Source organism: Gymnogyps californianus, chromosome 1, assembly GCF_018139145.2.
Source record: "Gymnogyps californianus isolate 813 chromosome 1, ASM1813914v2, whole genome shotgun sequence".
NCBI classification, from domain to species: domain Eukaryota; kingdom Metazoa; phylum Chordata; class Aves; order Accipitriformes; family Cathartidae; genus Gymnogyps; species Gymnogyps californianus.
This window is the reverse complement of record NC_059471.1, coordinates 189,903,305-189,924,569: the sequence shown is the minus strand read 5'-3', so window position 1 is coordinate 189,924,569 and position 21,265 is coordinate 189,903,305. Positions and strand designations below refer to the sequence as shown.

General features: G+C 36.1%; 1 protein-coding gene across 1 annotated transcript in view; it reads right to left on the bottom strand.

Annotated features, from left to right (window-relative positions):
• FOXP2 (forkhead box P2) overlaps positions 1–21,265 on the bottom strand; it is a 371,543-nt gene that overhangs the window by 114,371 nt on the left and 235,907 nt on the right. Inside the window, exon 4 of the mRNA XM_050914983.1 lies at positions 11,612–11,701. Coding sequence (XP_050770940.1) covers positions 11,612–11,701 — 90 coding nt within the window. The remainder of the gene's footprint in view (positions 1–11,611; positions 11,702–21,265) is intronic.

Here is a 21,265-nt window from a genome sequence, read left to right as displayed (position 1 = left end):
ATGCATTTTAAGTCTAAAAATAACGGGTTTTTGATCGTGGACCGCTAGTCAAGCCAAGTGTCTAGACCAGTATTTGTCAAAAACAACAGTTCCTCATTGTTTTTTCTCTAAGAGAGAAAGCACACTTATTATGATTCTGTAAAGGATGCCCTTCTTATGTAAATCACATTTTAAATTAATAATTAATAATAACACTAACAAAGTTGATATGTAATGAAATGAAAATCACAACACTAAATCTCCCAGAGCTAAAATAGAAAGAACAACTTCTTGTACCGTTTTTGTGGCACCATTCTAAAGGCTCCATGCTAATGATGTTTACTCTTCAAGGAAAAAACAAGGAAAATATAAAACTATCTGCCAGGTAAAACAAAGGTTTTCAAAACCTTTTTAGAATTCCTGTTGACAGTTTCATGGGGGAAAAAAGTGACTTAAATAACAAGGTTTCCTCCCTGAAATAGGATTCTGTTTATGAGTTCCTCCTAAACTCTTTGACATTCACAGAGGTTTAATTGAGAAATAATTTCTGTGTAAATGATGTGGTGCATCAACGTCTCTGATACATTAGATCCTACCTTAACTACAAGAAGGGGTCCAATTCTGCTATCGCTAAGATTATTTAGGGTTTTCACTTAAAAGAGCTAAGCGATTCCACACATAATAAAAGCATTCCCAAATCTTTTTTGTGGGTTTTCATTACACTAGAATTTATTTTAAAGATGATGCCATCACTGTAGTCAAGCCTTTCCAAAAGTACTTCTAGTAACTTCTCTCTTACCATACTTATAGTCAAAAAACCCAAAAGATCTGATAAATCAAACAAAATCCGATAAATATTTTATATTGACATTCCAAGCACTATACACAATTGGCAGGTTTTACTATTTCAATTTACCTTGACAATGTTACTGAAACCCAAGAGGGTTAGGAAATCAGTCTTAACAGCTATTGATGCATTATCTCTGGATGTATTTTAGGACATTACTAATTACAAATATTAAGGCTGATACAATAGAACTTATGTTTGTTAACTACAAATATTCTAAAGAATCATACACAAAGTCATAATTATTTGTTTCTAGAGGTATGGCTGGAGTATTACAATACAAACTGTACCACCCCAGTCAAATTACGATGATTAAATACCCACTCAAAGAACTCTATACAAGTATTCCCCACCCAAAACAAACATTTTCCTAGACTAAAATACTTTGCAAGATGCTAAATTAGTATGCCTTTTCTCAATGTGGAAAGGAACCCCCTCTCTTAATCTTGGCTCTGAGACTTACTGGGTCATATTATATGCCAGGCCCTAAAATGGTTGCAATAATAATGATCTCATAAGTGGGCTGTTAGACTAATTCACTTTATTTTCAGGCACCGTGAGACAATCACCTCAACACTATAAATACTCTAAAACATTATGAAAGTGGGTATTTTTGGAAGAAAAAATATTTAAAATATTGTGTTTTTTTAAAAAATAAATTCTGCCTCTTGTTTCAGTGTATTTATTGCCGAGAAAAGCAAATTAATTTTAGAATGAATGCCTTCCAATTAAAAATGTCCATATTTATTAATTCAGTGGTATTTCTTCTGTTTTACTGATAATTATGAAGTCAATACATTTTTGTATCTAATAGCTTGAAAAAAGCCAGACTATATAAAATGATGTGAAAGCTACAGCCACTTAGACTATGCTTATAGAAATCACTCTTTTGTTGTAATCTAACAAGTGAGAATTAAAGTATCCAAAATGGTCATATACTGAAAGTAAATTTAAACAGATGAAATATTGTGAATTTAGGATGTCATCTGTATTTTACTAAATGCCAGTCATTATCTAGTCTTCAGTGTTTTCTGTTCATGAAACAGGCCATAAATATACAGAAAATAAAGTTGACTTTTGAAAAAATATTCAACTGTCATGTCCTTTAAGGCATTTCATGTACATGGTATAGTTTTAAGAAGGCATTAAAATCCTTTTAAAATGAATCTGTTGATATGGTGTAACATGCTTATTGAAAAATCAGAACGCTATTCTGTTCCCTAGAATTTTGCTATTGGCTTCAATGACTCCTTACCTTTTTTAAAAAAACTGCAACAACAAAAAATCCCACAACACTACAGGACTAGAAGAGACTTTCTGAGTTTTTAATTTTTTTATTATTGTAATTCATGTCATGTAAATCCCTTTCTAAGCTGGTCAAGCTTTATCTTTAAGTAGGCAGTGTGTGTGGGAAGTACTTGCTTCCACTACTTCTACTAGAACAGTGTTCCAGAAACTCTTTTCTCCTCATAGTGAAAAGCTTTCTTTTCCATAGTTCATTCATGTTCACCTTAGCTACGTGTTACCATATTTGAAACTGTTCTTAAGAAGTATAAAAGATGTTTCTTCCTTCCTAAAGTTTGCTTCCTGACCCAAATTGCATAGAGCAATCACAACCTTTCAGCCTATGCATCTAGTCTGAATGAAACCTTCTTGGACCTGTGTATCATAAAAATGTATACAGAATTTACACAACCTCACTGTAGGTATATAGCAAATGTGCTAAGCAATCAGCCATATTCAAAACAGTGAGATACCTTCACTTGATGGAAATTCAGGGCATCAGTACTAGAACCCTTAATCTTTCAACAGAACCTATACAGAGCACATTTCTAATATACTAATAAGGTACCAGAAATGAGGTGGATTGCATATCTCCACTATTCCAGATGAGGTCTCAAAGATATCTTTTTAAAATGGCATTAATATTTCCCTATTTTTATTGGAAACACCTTTCAAAATTCATTTAGGATTGCATGTTCTTTTTTCTCACCTATGTTACATCACTGGTCGTTCGCAGTCATACAGCAACCGTACACTGAGCTTCTCTCTCTTCCTTTTTCATTTTAAGTGATGGACATAACCTTAAGGAAGAAATTTTTCTAAGTTCTTAAACACATGACTTTGTTCTTTGCTGTACTTTCTAAAATATATTAGAATTTACTTTCTAAATTACATTCTTGAAAGATATCTATCTTGTACAACAGTCCAGCCCTCTTGTGAACCCTATCCTCCTCTTTTTTTTCCATGGGTGAAATACATGCCCCCTGTTGTTATGGCAGGCTTGCATTTAGGCATTTTTTCTTCCTCACCCAGACTATGGGTTCAACCCTTTCTAATCAAGAGAGATTTTTTTGTATACGCAAACATCAATCACCATTTGCCTCTGAATTTGCATGATTATTTCCACTTCAGAGACTACGCCCTCAAACTGAGGTTTTCCATGGTATCCTAAACTGTTCTTAAAATGGAAACAAACACTGTTTCGTGGATGACTTCACACCACACCATATCTTGTATTGGGAACTATTTTTCTTTAATTCGGTAATTTGATTATTCTTAAACATCAAGCCCATAGCTATCTATGTACTAAATTACATCTGCAACAATTTGGAAATGACTTCTACAAGCACAGAGTTGTTTTTGATATTTTTTTCTGACATGTTGCGTTACTGTATTGGTTTTCCTCAATACTGTGTAGGCTGCCTTTTCTGCCCAACTGAAACTATATTTCTTGAATAAATGCATTTACTGTGAACACTTAGGGGAAAATCTCATTCTTCATTTATACTTCAGGTTCTTGGTAAGATCCTTGAAGCATATTGATGTTCTTGGCACACCAGACAGTTTCCTTTGTACATATTATTATTGTACAATTGCTTTTCAAAGCTTCACATAATCAAGTAGTAAAGCATTGAAGTAGTGTTTAGTAAATTTTTCACCATTAATTCTATTTCATAACACCCTCATCTGTCTGTCTCAAGAAAATTATATTAGAAGCATAAGAAGGCATAAAAAGACCTAGAACATTAAAGTGGCAATTGTTGGACAACCCCCTTCCCCAACAGGATGGCATGATGCGCTTTTCCACTCCACTGTGTGACTGCTTTTTCAGCAGCGCACACGCTCACATGCTTTTTTTCCGTAGCGTTACTGTGTAATATTTATGCATGATCATTTGGATAATTTTAACAGTTTTTAATTCAATTTTACGTGTATATAGTGCAAGTGAAGGTAAACTAAAATTAACACCTATGTTGATCTTGACATACATTCAGATTCCTGATTAGCCTGCTCCCCACATCCCCAGTAAAGTCCCCCTGCTTGGTAAAGCAACTGGACAGCTAACACACAAACTACAAAATAATGCCTAATGATTAGAAAATTTCAAGACTAAGTAAAATTAATCTGCAAAAAAAAAGTATGGGAAGTAATCTGCACAAGGAATGCCTCTAACGGCTATGGAGAGAGACTGGATTTTCATGTTGGAATTTGCATTTGCTACTATTGACTGATATTTAGTCACTGAACTTTGGTTTTGGTAGAAAATTTCCTTGACTTTTACAATTGCCTGATGAAATGAAAAACCTTCTGGAAAAAAAGATACTTTCCTTAACAGTAATTTACCTAGAAACAATTTTTAAAAATCTACACCCATCTAAAGCATTCACAGAATATTTTGTTCAGTTGCTTTTCCTGCTTTGGTAATTTCTAAATCAATGTACACTAATGTGTATTCCAAATTCGAGAGTATCAGGAGAGCCTTGCTCGAGTGGTGCGATCCTAAACTGGCATAATTAGGGCCCTGCCTGGGAGCAGACCCTTTAATAGAGCTGCACACTGAGTGGGGAACCATTCACACATTCCCTCTCAGCTCTTCACAAGCTTTTCTGGGCAATGAGCCAGCTGGTAAGAGAATCAGGCTGATCCGACCTGTTGCAAGAGCCTGGAGAAGTGGCTCAAGGAAACCTACACCTCCCAGCACCGCAGAGGAACTACTCATGCAGCCTGAAGAGGAGCAATCGTGAACGTGCACGCTGGCTGCACCGGGAGGGCTTGCAGGGGGACAGAGCTTTCCAGCCGCTCAAGCAAGGCAAATAAACTTCTCTGTAGCGCTTGGAGACTCCTACAGTTCAGAATATAAAAAACAGTCCATCCACCTCATGCACGGCAACATTTCCTGGTATCAGACAGGCTGCAGACCTACCATGAGGGAAAGATGGGTCTGCTGGTCTGCTATGTAAAAGCTGCTGTGAAAAGACCTGGGCACTCTCTCTGAAGGTTTGCCTTCCTGAATCTGAGTGAAGAACCACAGTGTGTGTGTTCTTCCCTCTCCTCCATATCCTCTAGAAGTACCAGAATCAACAAGAGAGAAAGGGGGAAAGGGAAGATGTGATAGTGATATAGGTGACAAATGATTCTCTGGCAGTCACAGTAATGGAGTGACATGTCAGATTGCTGCACAGACATATGTTTAACATTAAAATGCCTCCTGAAATCCCTGATCACATAGTAATGCTGATTAGTATTCTGCATATTCAATACTTGTAAACAGAACTTGCATAATACTTCTTTCCTCTGCCTCCAAAACATTTTATAATATTGCAACAATATTTTCAGGATCAATATGTGATTTCTGCACCAGCTAGTTTTTTTTCCTCTCAGTTAGATACAGATGAAGCCATTACATGATAAATTCCATTAGAAGGCTACTAGTAAACATTTTTCCATTAGTGTAACATTGTTACAAAGATCATACATAAGGTTACCTGTAATATTTTATGTACCTGAAAATGACAACTATCTATCTGCTCTATCAATAAGAGATAATACCTCAAGGTGACTGATACTTATTTTAAATTAAAAAGGAAACCATACTAACTAGTGCCACTTTTTTTATAGATGTATTTTTTAATACTGGAAGTTTTCAAGAGTAAAAAGTGACTTAGAGTAAATCTATTCTTGAAAGGTTTTACAGCAAAATGGCACACGATGCAAAATATGGGTTTTCACAAGTAAAAGAGGTTGTCAAAGACAAGACATAAGCCTTTGGAGCAGACTTGTATCTATATAAATAAGGACTTCCCAGCAAGTTTGTTATACAGACACTTCCACTGTAAATCAATGAAATATGTCCAGCTTTTTTTCTTTATTACTGTATTTATCCTTCTACCTTAAATGGAACTCCTGTTTTCTACACCATAAAAGCTTGAACATGGCTATTTCTCCTTTCCTTCCCCCCCACACCTTACCTAAAAATAACTCCTTGCCTTCTCTCCATCTCTGGGGGTTATCCTTGTCTTTAGAGAGGGTATCACTGATGCAAATTTCTGCACCTTAGAGGATAACTGCATATTGCTCCTAACAGACTTATAAGGGAAAATGGGACTTATGATTTTCCAGCAGCTATCTTCCAAATTTAATTTACCCCAAGCCTCAATGTTTGCTTATATGTAGGCCACACATTTCCTCCAGAATTATACTCGAGAGGGAAAAAGACTGTTTATCACTACTCTCCTCTTACACTATATATTAGACATTTGCATCTTTCTATATCAGTGCTTTCTAGCATGTACAAAATCCTCCTACTTCCTATGCTTAGTAGCATGCACTAGATAAATAGAAATATGTAACATGCAGTTTTTGGAAAGACAGTTTTAGACCACTTAGATTTGTTTCTATTTTTGTTGAATGTAATGCAAAGAAAACTCTAAGTTACATCCATAACATTCTTTTTGCTGTTTTTAAACCGTGAATATTTTTATTGACGTTACACATGCATGGTTGCAGTCAGTGTGCATTAAGTCAGAGGATATAATTTAAAAGCAGTGGGTTTTGCTTCTTTTTCCCCACATTCCCAACTTCTGATCTCTCATCAGCTCCTTATGTATGTTTAAAAAAGTAACTATAAGTTACAATATTAATGATATGTTTGCTTATTTATTATGTGCAATGAATTTTAAATTCAGACCCATATGAAGATCCAAAGGGAGATGACCGAACTACGAGAGAGTAAAGCAAGGAGAGTAGTTTAAAAGAGACTATGAATATCTTTTCATGCTAAATTTTTGCATTTTGCATGTCTTTAAAAAAAGTGGTTCTTCTGATACTACGCACTAATGCAATAAACATTAAGTAATTAAACTTAAATGTATACTTACTTTTCCCAAATTCTATCAAATGATTACACTTCAGTGAAGTGCTCATGCTAAATAAACAAAGCTTACCTTAACAACTCAACACTCCATACAGCATGATATTTATACAACAGGCTTGGTACACACTGAGCTTAACCCTTTGATTCCAGGAGTCATGATTTCCTGACATGCCATCCTCATACAGAATGCATTAGTACTGATGTTGAAACAACAAATCTCCTAGCATGAAGGAAAAAACAACTAACCAATTCATTGTAGATATATTAACTTATGGGATTGAAGATAATTATCTATTTATTCTAATAAAGTTCAAAGTCTGACTTTATGAAAATAAACTACTTCTTTAGAGACATTACAGGGAATAGAAATAGCTAGGCTTTTCATAGCTCTTAGAGCAAACAAAAGTACAACTAGCTGTCCAAATCACTATGCTATGCAGCCAACAATAGTATGAGTATCATGGACAGATTAGTCTAAGCATCGAGATTTGCCTACCTGGAAGGGAGATAATTGCAATGCTGTAAACGGACACCCACCAATGGCAGCAAATTGACAGCATTTACCTTTGGGTTATGCTTGTGCTCTGCACAGTTTCTGAAGAACCGCAAGTCTCACTCATGACTGTAAATGTAACAAGAACAATAAGCTGCCAGTTTTAAAACTCAGGCTAGATGACACCAGGTTCTTCAGTGGCCGTAAGGACAGCGACTTTCTGCCATAGGAGGATGATCTACAGGTTCTAAGAGCCAAAGTGACATTTTCCCTGTTATGCCTACTATGGAAATGTGGTGATACGGAGTGAAATCTGTGAAAGCAATCAGCTCGCTTCACTATGGATTACCACAATCACAGCTTCTCCAGAAAAGAAAAATATTCTGAAACAAAACCAATACTACAGAAATCTTAACCTTACTACTGCAATATGTTTTCCAGGATGCACAGTAAGAAAGTAAATGCTATTATCTCATCATATAGAGGTTAACATTATCCTCACTTCTCATCACAAACCCTCCTTAGCTATTCTGCAATATGTCATTAATCAATGTATGTACTGATTGGATCTATTCAATTGGTGCATCAGTGTAATGAATGGCATATATAAACATGTTTCAAATACATTTATTCAGATATCTATACATGAAAGTAAAATCACTACTACAATTGGTACTCAAGCTTGTCAGATGGGATGTTTTTCTCCTTCTGTTTTGCATAAGACATGCTAATGGTTATGCCATCTGCAGTCTGAAACCCAGAAAAATGTAAATCAGAAAGTAATAGTAGACCAAGATAAGCGTCTATCTAAAACTGTAATTTTTGCAGGTATTCTGTTAACTCACAATCTAAATATAAACCTCCTCTCCCTGAAAATATAGGATAACTACTAGGTAAGGGTAACTTTTGCATTAAAAACTAAAACAAAAACATTTGCCAACACAACATTCCTCTTTTACAATAGATCACATAGCTAGCGGTAAATTTAAAAAGGTTTTTCATGAGAAGGATACAAAAGACACTCAAATTCTTCTAGGAAAATCCCAGCAGTTCTCTAAAACCATCCCCTCTGTAAAGCACAGTAGAACATGATGACTTACCCAACACCCTGTTTTTGCAAAGTTGAGGACACAAATTTCAAGGTTTCTTCAATAAGCTTTCAACTTGCTGATTAGCTAGTAGGTGCTGTAAGTCACTAAAATACTTGACGCATTATGGAATAACAGAGAGAACATATATAAAAACACTATATGCTACTTTCCCCCAAATACCCATCAAATACAAAAAGATGGCCACTAAAATTAATACAATTTTTTTCCTTCTTTGGCATGTGGAACAATAGAATAGTTTACATCAAAATATGGAGCACATGAGAGATGCAATGGCAAGGCTTACCTAACACCCACATTTGCCTCCAGATGTGTGAGCTACTTTTAAAAGTTTTATTAGGTTTTTACTAGATTATAAATCAGTTCTAACATATCTCCAGTTGCCAGATTAGTAAATTGCTCTGAAATTAGAGGAAATTAGAAATACACTAATATTAAAGTATTTTAAAATACTGGGAGAAGTCTGTTTCCTTAAGCACAAACACAAGCACAAGTATTTTTGTCTTATAAACCTCAAATTGCTTATACACATTTAGCAATTCCTACTGCTAGGAGATTTTGGCTAAAGTTACCATTAAATCTGGCATAATAAAATAATAATACTGTACAATTTTATGACCCATATTACAGTATTTGGTCAAACAAGCATCACGATGCTCAAAATGTGAATTTCCACTACATAATGAACAATGAACAGCTCTGTAGTAACAGTAAAAGACAGAAAAAGAAAAGCTCCAAGGATTCATTTTCAAAACCTTTATACATCCTTTTCACTAAAGAAGAAAATTAAAATGGAGTTTGTACTCATTCCTGAATTTACATGGTATTTGATACATAAACCAAAGTCTGGGAGCAAATTCCATTTTCCTCTCATTTAAAAATGAACCAAATGAAGTGTCCAAGGCTAATAAGAGGCACTGTGTACATACTGATCATGGAAGGAAAAGTTGGAAACATGAGCAATAATCTTGGCTTTAGGGAGCACGTAACAACTCTGAAAAGAAAATTATTTGCTTTATTTTCTTCTTCCTCCCTCGCAAGTGTGACTCATGAGGCACTGACTCTTCCTGGCAAGCACGTAATACAGGATGTCTCTACAATACACCATCCCATGGCATTTCAAAGGCATCAGGCCAGGGTTAGTGCTTTGGGAGTAGGAAAGCACAAGACTCCCTCTCCTCATCTCATCATCCTCTGGGTTATGTGTATGACTGTCTTTGTCTCCAAACATGGTTTTCTCTCCTTTCATCGATGCCTACCACAAATAGTGCACCCCTACACCTCTTCAGCCTTGAAAAGAAGGTTTACGAATGGGTGGAGAACATGAACAGAGAAGTCAGTAGCTCCTGAACTGCTCCAGTTTACAAGTTAGAGTACTAAAGTAAGCTAAATTCACGGGGAAACATATACTGGGAAAATATCACTATTTTTGCCTGTTTCATATACTTCCCTTAGTGTCTGGTGTTGGCCAGTTTAGAGACAGGACATAGGGTGAGATGGACCTTGTACACTCCTAGTACAGCCCGTGTTATCTTTCAGAATGAGGAGCTGGCAGAATAAACTACTTTCACAGTATTCATTAAATCAATCATCTCTGTGATTCAGCCCTTCAAGATCACCAATTCCACTTCTAAAAACTTAAAAAAACTATGTAGTTCATAAGCTGCTGCCTTTATGACTACTGTTCTTGTGTGCCTTCAGCCTAGAAGGTATTTAATACAAAGCAAAGTCAAGGGTGAAGAGTGGAAAGCTGAGATGGTCCCAGGACTCCTACGCCTCTGGACTGGACTACAACTACAGCATGGCAGGATGCCAACTCGACATGTTTTCTTTTTTTCCATTTTCTTCAGTCATTTTCCTAAGTTCTTGTTTGGTTCTGAGCAAATAAATACAACTTTAAAAGTGTATTTGAAGACAGCTGATGGGGAATGTGGAACTGTTTGCTGTGTCCAACATTGCTCCATGAAGTTTCACAAACAAAAGGAGACAATGATGTGAATTACATACAAAAATTGCACAAGTGATCAAACTTCACAACATTTCACTGGTGGAGAAAAAGATAAATTCTGGTGCCTGAGGTCCTCCATTATGCACGACAAAAACTAAAAATGAGATAAAAACGCCCTATTCCATCAGAAAACAGGGAAGTCCCAAGAGGATAAAGACTCACCCAGAAAAATAGATGTGAGGAAGAGAATGGTAGGAGTTATACTTTTTTATTTCCTTAACAAAATAAAATCATCTCTCATGTACATCTTTTGTCTGCAACAGACTGTAATTCAGCAGTTAAACACTCATATTTGGTCTGTATACAATGAGAGAATCAGTTTTGTCAGCAGAATGCAATTTCATACGGAACTCTGAATTAGCAATAAATGAACTAAAACCTCAAAAAAAACCCCCAGATAAAATTTTTCAAGAATAAACCGCTATATATAGTTTTACTAATAATGCATTTAAAGTAATTATTCAATAACAGAACTCCTATTCACCCGAACCCAATCTGAAGCCCAACAGCATCCCAGTGTGAAACTCTACAATATATGTTTTTCTAAAATGGCAGAAGCACCTCTTTCATAATTTCATGAAGTTGTGTTGGTAGTTTCTGAACACTTCTCTGTCACTTAGGCATAGTACCGATGAGTTGTTTAGCAATTTTTTTCTCTGGATACTGTTTTACTCTTAGTCTTAATACAGCCGTTTTTACAATTTAATCCATGTATGTATAAAAATCACATACCAATTTTGCAACATGTCTATAAAGAATTAATTTATGCCATAGCTACTGGACTCAGACTTAGTCTCAGACCTTTTAAGCACCTATAGCCACAAAAGGCTTTTGTAACTTATAGTGAATTTTCTCTGTGAATGAGAAGTCACCAGCATGCAAGCCTGTAACCTCCTGTATGTGAATATGCACATACACAGCATTAGAGCACAGGCATCCACACACACACGTCACGTCTGAGCAAGTACAGTGTTCTTCCCTGAGAGTAAGGCCCCAAAAGCAAGGATACTTTACTAACCTGCAGTGGTCTCTGTTTATCACTGCCCTTAGGAGATTTCAGTCCACTTGTCTGTTGCTGTAAAAGCAGCTGCCTTGCTGCCTGGAGTGCCTAAAAGTAAAAAAAAAGTAAATAATTTCCACCAGTTCCTAGAAAGAGATAAGTTACTCATTGCTAATGTTAGGTAAAAGTCCAATTGAACAAATACAATCTCCTCCTATTTGATGTATTTGCTAGATTTCAGACTTCAGTTTGTTTTTTACTTAAAACATAAAAAAAATCATCTGAAAGTACATATATAGGACTTCACTAGAATTTATGGACGTACATGAAAATCCTGCAGGAAATAAAGTTAATTTGTTTGAAGTGCTTGAAGAGGAAAAATCATAAACTGCATCAATAGCCTCATTTCCACAAGGAACTTGTCTTTGAGTGTTCAACTAAAATGCCCACTCCCTTGCAAATTATCATTCAATTTGCATTTTCATATTACAATTTTGAAGCAAAAGCAAGTAGACTTCAAGTGTTACCGGAAGCTGTAATTAAATTTGACAAATCAACATCAGATTATCTTGAAAGTGAATTAATAAGGATATTCATTGAAGATTAAAAACACTTTTTGTACTTACAATTCAAGGAGAAACCTCTCCTTTGACAAAAAAAAAGTGCAGTTTTAATGCCAAATAAAAATGAGTGGTTTTCATTTGCATTCTTAGGACAATCAGAGAACAAAGAAATTACTACTCAACCAACCAGATAAGGCTCGGGGATGACAGTATCCCAATCAATATAGAAAATGTTTTCATTTATTTTATGTTTTCATTCCAACTCAGCAAAATACAGTTAAACATATGAAATGTAAACAAACAGTCCACTTACCCAAAGAAGGCTAATCTAAATTATTTTTCCCTATAAAATTATTTTTAAAATGTCAAGTGTTATAAAGCGGTATTTATTAAGAAATGAAAAAAACATGATTCAAAACATTTCCACTGAAACTACCTGGAGAACTCTTTTTTCCCCCCCCTTAAAAAAATCAGTTCAGTAAATAGCAGTTACAGCTTTAAAATACATCACACTATTATCTATGTTATTAAAACATACTGTAGATGGAATATACTGCAATAAATGCCATTTGATCAATGTTCCCTAAAATAATAAAGATTCTCAACTGATAAAGAAAGGTACAATTTTGATTAGACTCAAATGAGCTCGTTTTTAAGATAGTTTCTAGTATCCATGACAACAGTTGCTTTGACAAGATGTGCATATGGCATTACACTGCCAGCTGGTGTGAACAATGTTTGAACTACTGCATTGAGATGCTGAGCAAACAGAAAAAGTTGCCACGTCTTAACCCTCAGGGAAGGCAGTCATCCCCTGATCAATTATGAAAAGACAGAGAGAGGGCTGCTACAGTCTGGCTCCAAGCAAGTTTTCTGAGAAGGCAGGCAGACATAGAAAACCAAAGTAAACAAACTGAATGCACTAGCACCATCTCCTAACAACATTGATTCGTCTCCCCATAGAAGGCTCTGGTACAAAGTTTGCAGAGCAGACTTTTAACATTTGGAGACATTCCCACAACAATCCCCATATTGTTTCATCAAATTCTCAAGTAATTACAGGTCAGCTTTACAAAGACTATACATTCCTCTGAACCTAAGCAACGAGACACACAGAACTAGCTTCTCTCTGCCAAAAATAAATAAAAGTTAACATATTTCCAAGTGCACTTGAAATATTTTGTTACCAAGGAACCACTGGATGCCCTGTTTCCTATGTGAATAGCACAATCTCTTCTGCACTCACAGTTCTTGAGCAGATCCTAAAGCACAATCCTGCTCTGTCTGAGATCAGAGATAAATATATCTGTTGATTTCAGGGGCACCAGGATTTGGTCCCAACATCTTGCAGTGGTTTAAGCACAAAACATGGATTAAATGCATGAACAGAAGATCTATGGCGAATTTATAATCCTTCCCAATCTTTAGAGCTCTCCGAAAGGGAAACTTGAATGGAAGCGAGAGAACTCCTGCACTCCTGAATTCATGGGAGACTGCACAGGAAAACCAACCTCACCGCTCGAGGTGATACTGCTACAAGAACCAGAGGAGAGATTTTGAGTTACAGAAAATGGGAAAAACCATAAAGATAGTTATTTTTTATTTGTGGCGGTCACAGCAAATTCATTACACGACCTTTATCTGGAAAAGAAATTGTAATGATATAATGCTGATGTATACTTGCAAATAACTAGAACACTTGGCAAGTTGTTTCAGAGTCCTAATCTTCATTAGCAGCTAAGTCATCTCACGTCAATACAATAAAACAAGCAAGCAAGCATCTGGTAAAGCTGTACATATACAGTACTTGAAAATTAGAGAATTATGATATACTGCAGCTTAGATTTAAGCTAAACAGTGTAATTTCAAATTGTGGCTAGCATACTCCCGTGGAATCAGCCTAAGAAAGCATGACTTCCTACCGTTAACTACAAAAAGAGTCACACTTTATGAAAAAGCAAGGCAGCACAACAGGATATGTTTGCATAAAAGGCTCTACTACTTAAACTATTTTGATTCATATGTGCTGGTTGGGATATCTTAAAAGGAGTAAAGGCTTATCTTTTAATACAGAATGTCTTATAAATGATGACTACCTGAATACTTCAGTGATCTTATTGTGGCAGTTTAGATTATTGTAAACACAGGAGATAGAAGAAGAACAGAAAACAATTTCAAGAGATCAGAGATGATTTAAAACTCATAAGGAGAAATCACTGTCAGCCTTTGTTCTTATAGCAGTTGTCACGTGGTACTTCTTTCTCCCAGTGTGCTGCTTAACTTTAGATTTTGCTACTCAGTAAACAACCTCCCAGAAACACACTGTTAATTTCAAAGGATTATTACTGACATTATTCATAAGTGAAGATTATGAGACTATAAAACATTCAGTTCTACCAATTCATTTGCTGCTATTAAATCTTTGCAAAACAAATTGACAACTTGAAAGTGTCTTTCAAAATTCATAGTTTAACATGTAGACTTTAAGTAAACACCCATCCCACGTATCATTTATAAATTTCTGTGAACTAATTTGATAATAATTCATAGTCTAAAAACAGTTCAATGAAGACAAACTAACAGACGTTTATAAATCTGGCAGATCAAAATTATGTGGAGTCCTACCTCAAGTTAACAGCAGCAAGAACAGATTCCAAGGCAGTCAAAATCGTATCTAGTTTCCAGTAACATTTGTTTCAAATTTAGTAGGCACTTTTCCTTAATTAAGTTATCTAAATTAGTAAAACTATACAAAAAAGTAAATGTAGACAAAAGCAATAAAAAGAACTGAGGATTAGAAATTATTTTAATAATGCAAATGAAAATCATTATAATGCTTTAAGTAATGGCTGTATAAGCAGGAAATTTGGGCATATGGTTTCCAGAACTCACTGTGTCTTCTAGTAAAATATTTATTGGGAACACCACTTCTTAATATTTACTGTGCAGCTTTGGCATAGCTAAAATGTAAGCAGAACAAAAATGAAATTAATTGCATATAACTCACCCTATTAAAGTTGATAAATTGCGGTAGATTTTGCATTTGTTGGCGATAATGCTATGAGATACAACTTGCTTTAATTTTGTATTACAAATCCTTGTATTTAATTTAAGCATGCCTTAAAATAATTTTTAAAGTTTTATCATTTTAATAAAGTGAAAGCTGTCACTAAAAGATGGTAAACTTATTACCTGGTTTTTTAAAAAGTAAATATATGTATATTTTTAGGAAACAGATGTCACTCATATCTTTCCTTTAAAACCAGGAATGTTTAACCTATCAGCCTGTTGCATTTGAGACGTTAAAATGAAAAATGACATCTACGCCCATTAATATCGTCAATGTATAAACAGCACAGCGTGACACATTCTTGAGAGCTGAAGGCTACAAAATCTCTCTGAAACATAAATAACAAAGCACTCAGAAGCATATTTGATGTTGATATTCATCTCTGAGAAAAACACTGCTGCCTGGGCTTCTTATGAAAATAGATGCAGCCCAAATGGATCTCCTGTAATTGGTTTCAGATAGCGAGGTCAAAAGAAATACGATACAAGAAACTATTATGTGGAACAGGCGAAACAAGAATGTTTATACAGGCACTCCCTATTTATACTGACAAGAGGTGTATACTTTGCAGATAACCAGAACCAAAAAACTTGCCAGAAGACAACCAGATTCTTTCCTTTTTCTAACTCAAATCCCTATTTTATTTTTTCAAATGACTGCATACTCTAATGCTCCTGCTGAACGTAAAATAAGTTTCTGAACACAAAGAAGTTTCCAAATGGCTGAATATGTCAAACCAGAGTAATCTTGTTGGTAGCACTATGCAATCGAAATGTATCAACATGCTAAGCTGGATTTAAGGCCAAAGTGCATTTTCTGCACTGGTTGAGTAACAAGTTAATCAAATGATTACATAGCTACGTTTATTATAAAAACCACTCCAGGAGAACCTCTGCCCCTTTACACTCTACCACAGGCCCATTCTCCAGCTGGTTCCGAACAAGAAGCCCAGAATTATCCATAGTTGTATGAGATCCTCAAAAGATGGTGACAGAAAGACAATGCTGTTCAACGCTCCCTAATAGCACTGAAATGATACTGCTAAACCTTTGTCTTTCGCTGACTGCATTTTCCCAGAAAGTTCTCTAATGAATATCACAGCCAGTCAGCATGGCAACTTACAATCTTTCCAAATGGAGCAGCAAAGCATTTAGCACTATTCAAAGAATCTTGAATTTAAGATGATCCAACTCCTTTCCAACAGCCGTCTCTCCAGGAGACCTGACAGGAAAAGCAAACTCCCATGCACCCCAAGACAACCTCATTTTCCTTAGTGAACAACACTCTTTTTCTCTAAGCTACACAAAGAAGATAAAACCTGTCGGCTGAGGACAAATGTGCCACACTGGAGAGCCCATGAAGTCAAGGAAATCCCGTACGTAACTAAAATCCAAGCCACATAACCAGCCTGATTTCACCTAGGAGCAGTAGACAGAACAATTATTACAGTGCTTTCCTACAGAAGTAGAAACAAAGCACTGGATAGCTAAGGCTGTTGGCACCCACCTCAAGGAATATATTATCTAAGAAATCTAGATGGTCACCAAGAAGGATTTCACTCAATTAACCCAACATCAAAGTATGCAAATACTCAAACAAAAAAGATTTGTCTGTCTTCTGCATCTAGATTAGCAGCTGCAGACAGCCCCAATGTGCAACGTGCGCAACTTCAGCAGCTAAACTGCAGGGTGCCCTGCAGCCTTGCCTAGTAGTAGAACACCAACTTGCAAGAGACCAAAACGTTTGAAACTAAACTATGCTCAAGAAGAAGAGGCAATGGCCCTGGACATTGTATTACCATCCCAAGTAGTCCTACCACCAGGCTGCTAGATAGGAGGACAGAATACAACTGACCTTCCTCAACTGTTTCCCCAGAAAGTGGTGGCAGCCACTGAGTGCTGTACTGAGCCCAACCCTACAGGGCGTGATTAAGCGAACACTGAATATGCTTGAAAACATTTATTGTATTGATGCTACAGGAATTTGTGCAAATGAACGCCTGGTTCCTGCATCCCCAGGCTGCTCAGCTGTTCCAAGGCTGGGGAAATTCTGCGTTTGTTCAGGACAGCAACTCTTCATGTCTGGGGAATTTCAAGATAAAAAGGCAGAGCACTTTGAGGGTTAGGTGGCAAGTGGGGAAAGCTGTTCTGGATCACAGTTTAACTTACGTATTTATATTCTTCATGTGCCTCATCTTAGAACCGTAAGAATTTCACTGGATCTAGCCCTCATTTCCTTGGACTAGAAGCTCTTTGTTGGGTTTTTTTTTTGTTTGGTTGATCTTTTTGTTTTGTTTTGTTTTGTTTTCTTAGGATGATATTGCCAGTTTCAGCATACTGAGGCTCTGATCTGATTCAGATTTGTGGTCTTCCCTGCAATGCAAACAACACTAGAAGGAGAGATCCTCAGTCTACCTGAGCTTCTGTTCTGCCCTGATGTTATCCACGATTAATTTGCAACTGAAGAGAAAAAGTAACAGTAATAAACTGATGAATGCAACATGAAGTCTCATAATGCTGTTTAATAAAAGGAAATTAATCACATAATTGTCATAAACCTATTTTCAAACAGCAATCTATCAGAGAGAAATTATGCATCTGTAGTTATTGACCTTTCATTTTACCATGACTGATTCGTAATTAGACTAGTTTTGTGAAAAATAATAGTTAATTACCAGCTTTTTTTCACTCTAATTGTTTTGGCAATTTTTTTTTTGTTTAGTGTCTTACTTTTTCCCCATGTGAAGGATGCTAAATAAATACAGGGCACTAATAACTTAGCAGCTAACATATTTCATTTTATAAAGCAAATTTAGCTTCTCTCTACAGAACCCAATTTAATGGATACTAAACACTGTTTCAAAAACAACTCTCATTTTTCCAGCCCATTGTTTGGCTGACCAAGAACTAGAAACAAAACACCCGTAACAGTGGCTTGCTTCAATTCCTGGTGGCATTAGCAGGGCTCTTCCCTGTAGACATCAATCTGCATTGGTCATTAGGGCTACACGTCAGACCGCACATAACATGGTCCATGACAGCAAACCCAAATGCCGTCTCCAAAGCTCGGACCACCTGAAGAATGCAAATGTCAAGGGTTAGGAGAGATGGGGGCCCACAGCACCAAAGTTGTGCTCCAACCTGACAGTCTCCCTTCTTTCATCCCACATGCCTGAACTTAACTTCCCTTTGGTAAACACAGGAGCAGGCAATCTACCCTACTTGATTCCTACTACTTACATTACGCAGTGACTAACTGAATTAATGAAACAAAAATGAAGACAGTGCACACATCAAATACCAGCGCCACAAGCTCATAGATGTCCTGCCACTGCTATTTTCTTCCCTGTGGTGTTATTTTTAGAAAACTGGGGCATGTAATAGCTAAACGGAAGAGCTGATCCTTAGTTTTACATGAACAGAATGTAACAATGGCGGCACGTACCCGTTTTCCACATGAAAACTGGTATGAACTATTTCACATGAAAATCAGCTAGTAGATACGTAAAAGCTATTTAAGTGTTCAGGGAAAAGAAGAACAATCAATACAGCTATCATCTCATGTGTGAATCCAGAAATAAAAAAGATCCTTAAAATTATTATACATTTATATAATATTACATATATATGGTACAAATGTGTATGTATCCTTGATTCGAAAGGAGTTAGTTAAAAAAAGACCTTCTTTCAAGTCTGTCCATTGTAGACATTCACCTATTGGCTGTGAAGCCTACTTTCAATTAAAGCAGTCTGAAACAAAGTAGTGTTGGCTTAGGTGGAATAATAGATGGTTTGATAATTTATAAATAGGAAAGGAACTGATGCAAATGAAAGCAAGAGTGGTCCCATTTGTACTAAAATCAAAATGCAGAGCAAATGTGGGAGGAGAAAGAAACATAGTATCAAGGGAAGCATTATAACGTTAGGCTGTTAGAAGGCAGCGGTTTTAACTGATCGAAATCTGAAATGGAAATTTAGAAATTAAAGACAATGAAATCAGCATGGAAATTATTAAGCAAATGATTAACAAAAATCATCATCAAGATATAAACTAAACCAAAAGGTGAGGCAGATTGAAAACAAAAGGAAACATGCACTCAAACATTTTGTTCTGGCCGCTAGCAAGATTCCTAGAATAGACTCTAAAATTTGAGAGGACAGATGTGAGGAGTGATTAGTTTTGTTAAGTAATACAGAGAGGTAAAATAACACATGAAGAACAAATGCCAGAACAATATTTACCCTAGAATAGCCTTAGCCATTTAAAAGGCAGAAATAAATACCTCTATCTTTACAACTTATTTTCAATTAAATAACATTCTGCACAGTGACTGGTAAAGGAGTGCTGACCCAAAACATCATAAGCACAGATTCCTCATCCCGATACCCTGCGAGCTAGAAACCAAAGCTCTCCATCAAAGAGTATGGATCTACATGGTACCAAAATAATTACAAATAAAGTTACAGTAATTATACGAATCAAACTCTCTCAGCCAATCAAAATGTGAGGAATTACATATTTATTGAAGAGTTACTGATTGAAAGGGCTCCAATTATTTGAACAATAACTGATTTGATTTACCACTGCCCTTACAAATCCATATCCAGAGACATGAATGAGACTGCAACTACAAAAGGAAATATTATCAGGATGGTCCTCTCAGGCTTTTGCTCTATGGGAGAAAGGCACAACACCATTACTGAAATATCCAGTTGATAATCAGTGGAGAAGAACAAAGTTCACGGCTGGGTTTCACATTAGATATGACAAATTTAAAGTTTCTTTTAAAATATTTTTAATAGATCTAATTATTGACATTCAGTCAAGGACATGATTTAAAGAAATCTCAAATTTAATATATATATATCTACGAAGAAAACCATTTATTAAAGACATAAATCAATACTGTCGTGTTATTATGATAAAAGCAAACTGGGACATATAAATAGAAGTGTCATATACAAAACTGGTATTTTTTCCACTTTGTGCAACTTTCTAAAGAATCAGCTAGCGAACTGTAGCCAGCTTGGGGCACAACGTTTCAAAGAGGTGGACTATCTGACCAGTGACCAGAGAAGAGCAGTAATAATGATCACAGTGTGAAAATCCAACCTATGGGATAGCAGAAGTCTGATCATAAAAACAGAAAAAAAACCCCTAAAGCAATAGCAGTCTTCAGCAAGTTTCTGCACAGAACGAATTAATTGTATTCCATGGGTAGGACAAGCAAGAATGGCCTTAAACTGAACCCAGGGAGATTTAATGAAATTTAAGAAGAAACTTTCCAATGGTAGGGATAGTGGAGGAGTACAATAAATTGTGTAGAGACTGCAAAATCCTTGTCACTGGACCTGTTTAAGAAGCATCTTCAGGAACAGTTAAGAGCAGTGATTCTGCTCTGGGACACAGAAGATCTTTACAAGCGTCTTCCAGCCCTATTTTATTTGATTGTGTGGTTCCTGTGAAAGCATGCCAAGTTCGGATTACTGTGATGTCTAACACCTTGCTACATTTCAAATAACACCATGTTCTCATAAACTGAGTATCATGAAGCTTCAGCATGGTTTGTTTCTATGGTGAGTTAACAGCAGAGGATCAGTAAGAGCTGCACATACAGACTCGCTCTTTGGAATTTTCCGACCTTACATTACCACGTTTGTGTTTATGAGACTATCCTTGAAATTTTGGACTGAACAGAGAAATAGTTTATACAGAACAGGAGATGGCTTAGAATTAAGCGCTCTGTGCCCTAATTGCAGTCGGAGCCATCTGGGCAGGATTCTTGTGTCCTCACCACCAAGTATGGGCACAACAGTAGCAGAAAACAAGACTTTCTTGATATTACAATTCTCACTATAAACAATAGAGGCCTGGCTGAAGTGGAGAGCTAGGAAGAGGAGAGAAAAACAAGGCAAGAATGAGGGTCTGAAGCACAGCTTTATCAACTTAAGTCACACATCCCCACAAAAAACCCAAAAAAACCAAAAAAACAAAAGCAAATTGACTCATTATTATAATTTATTGTGAGTTTAAATCTAA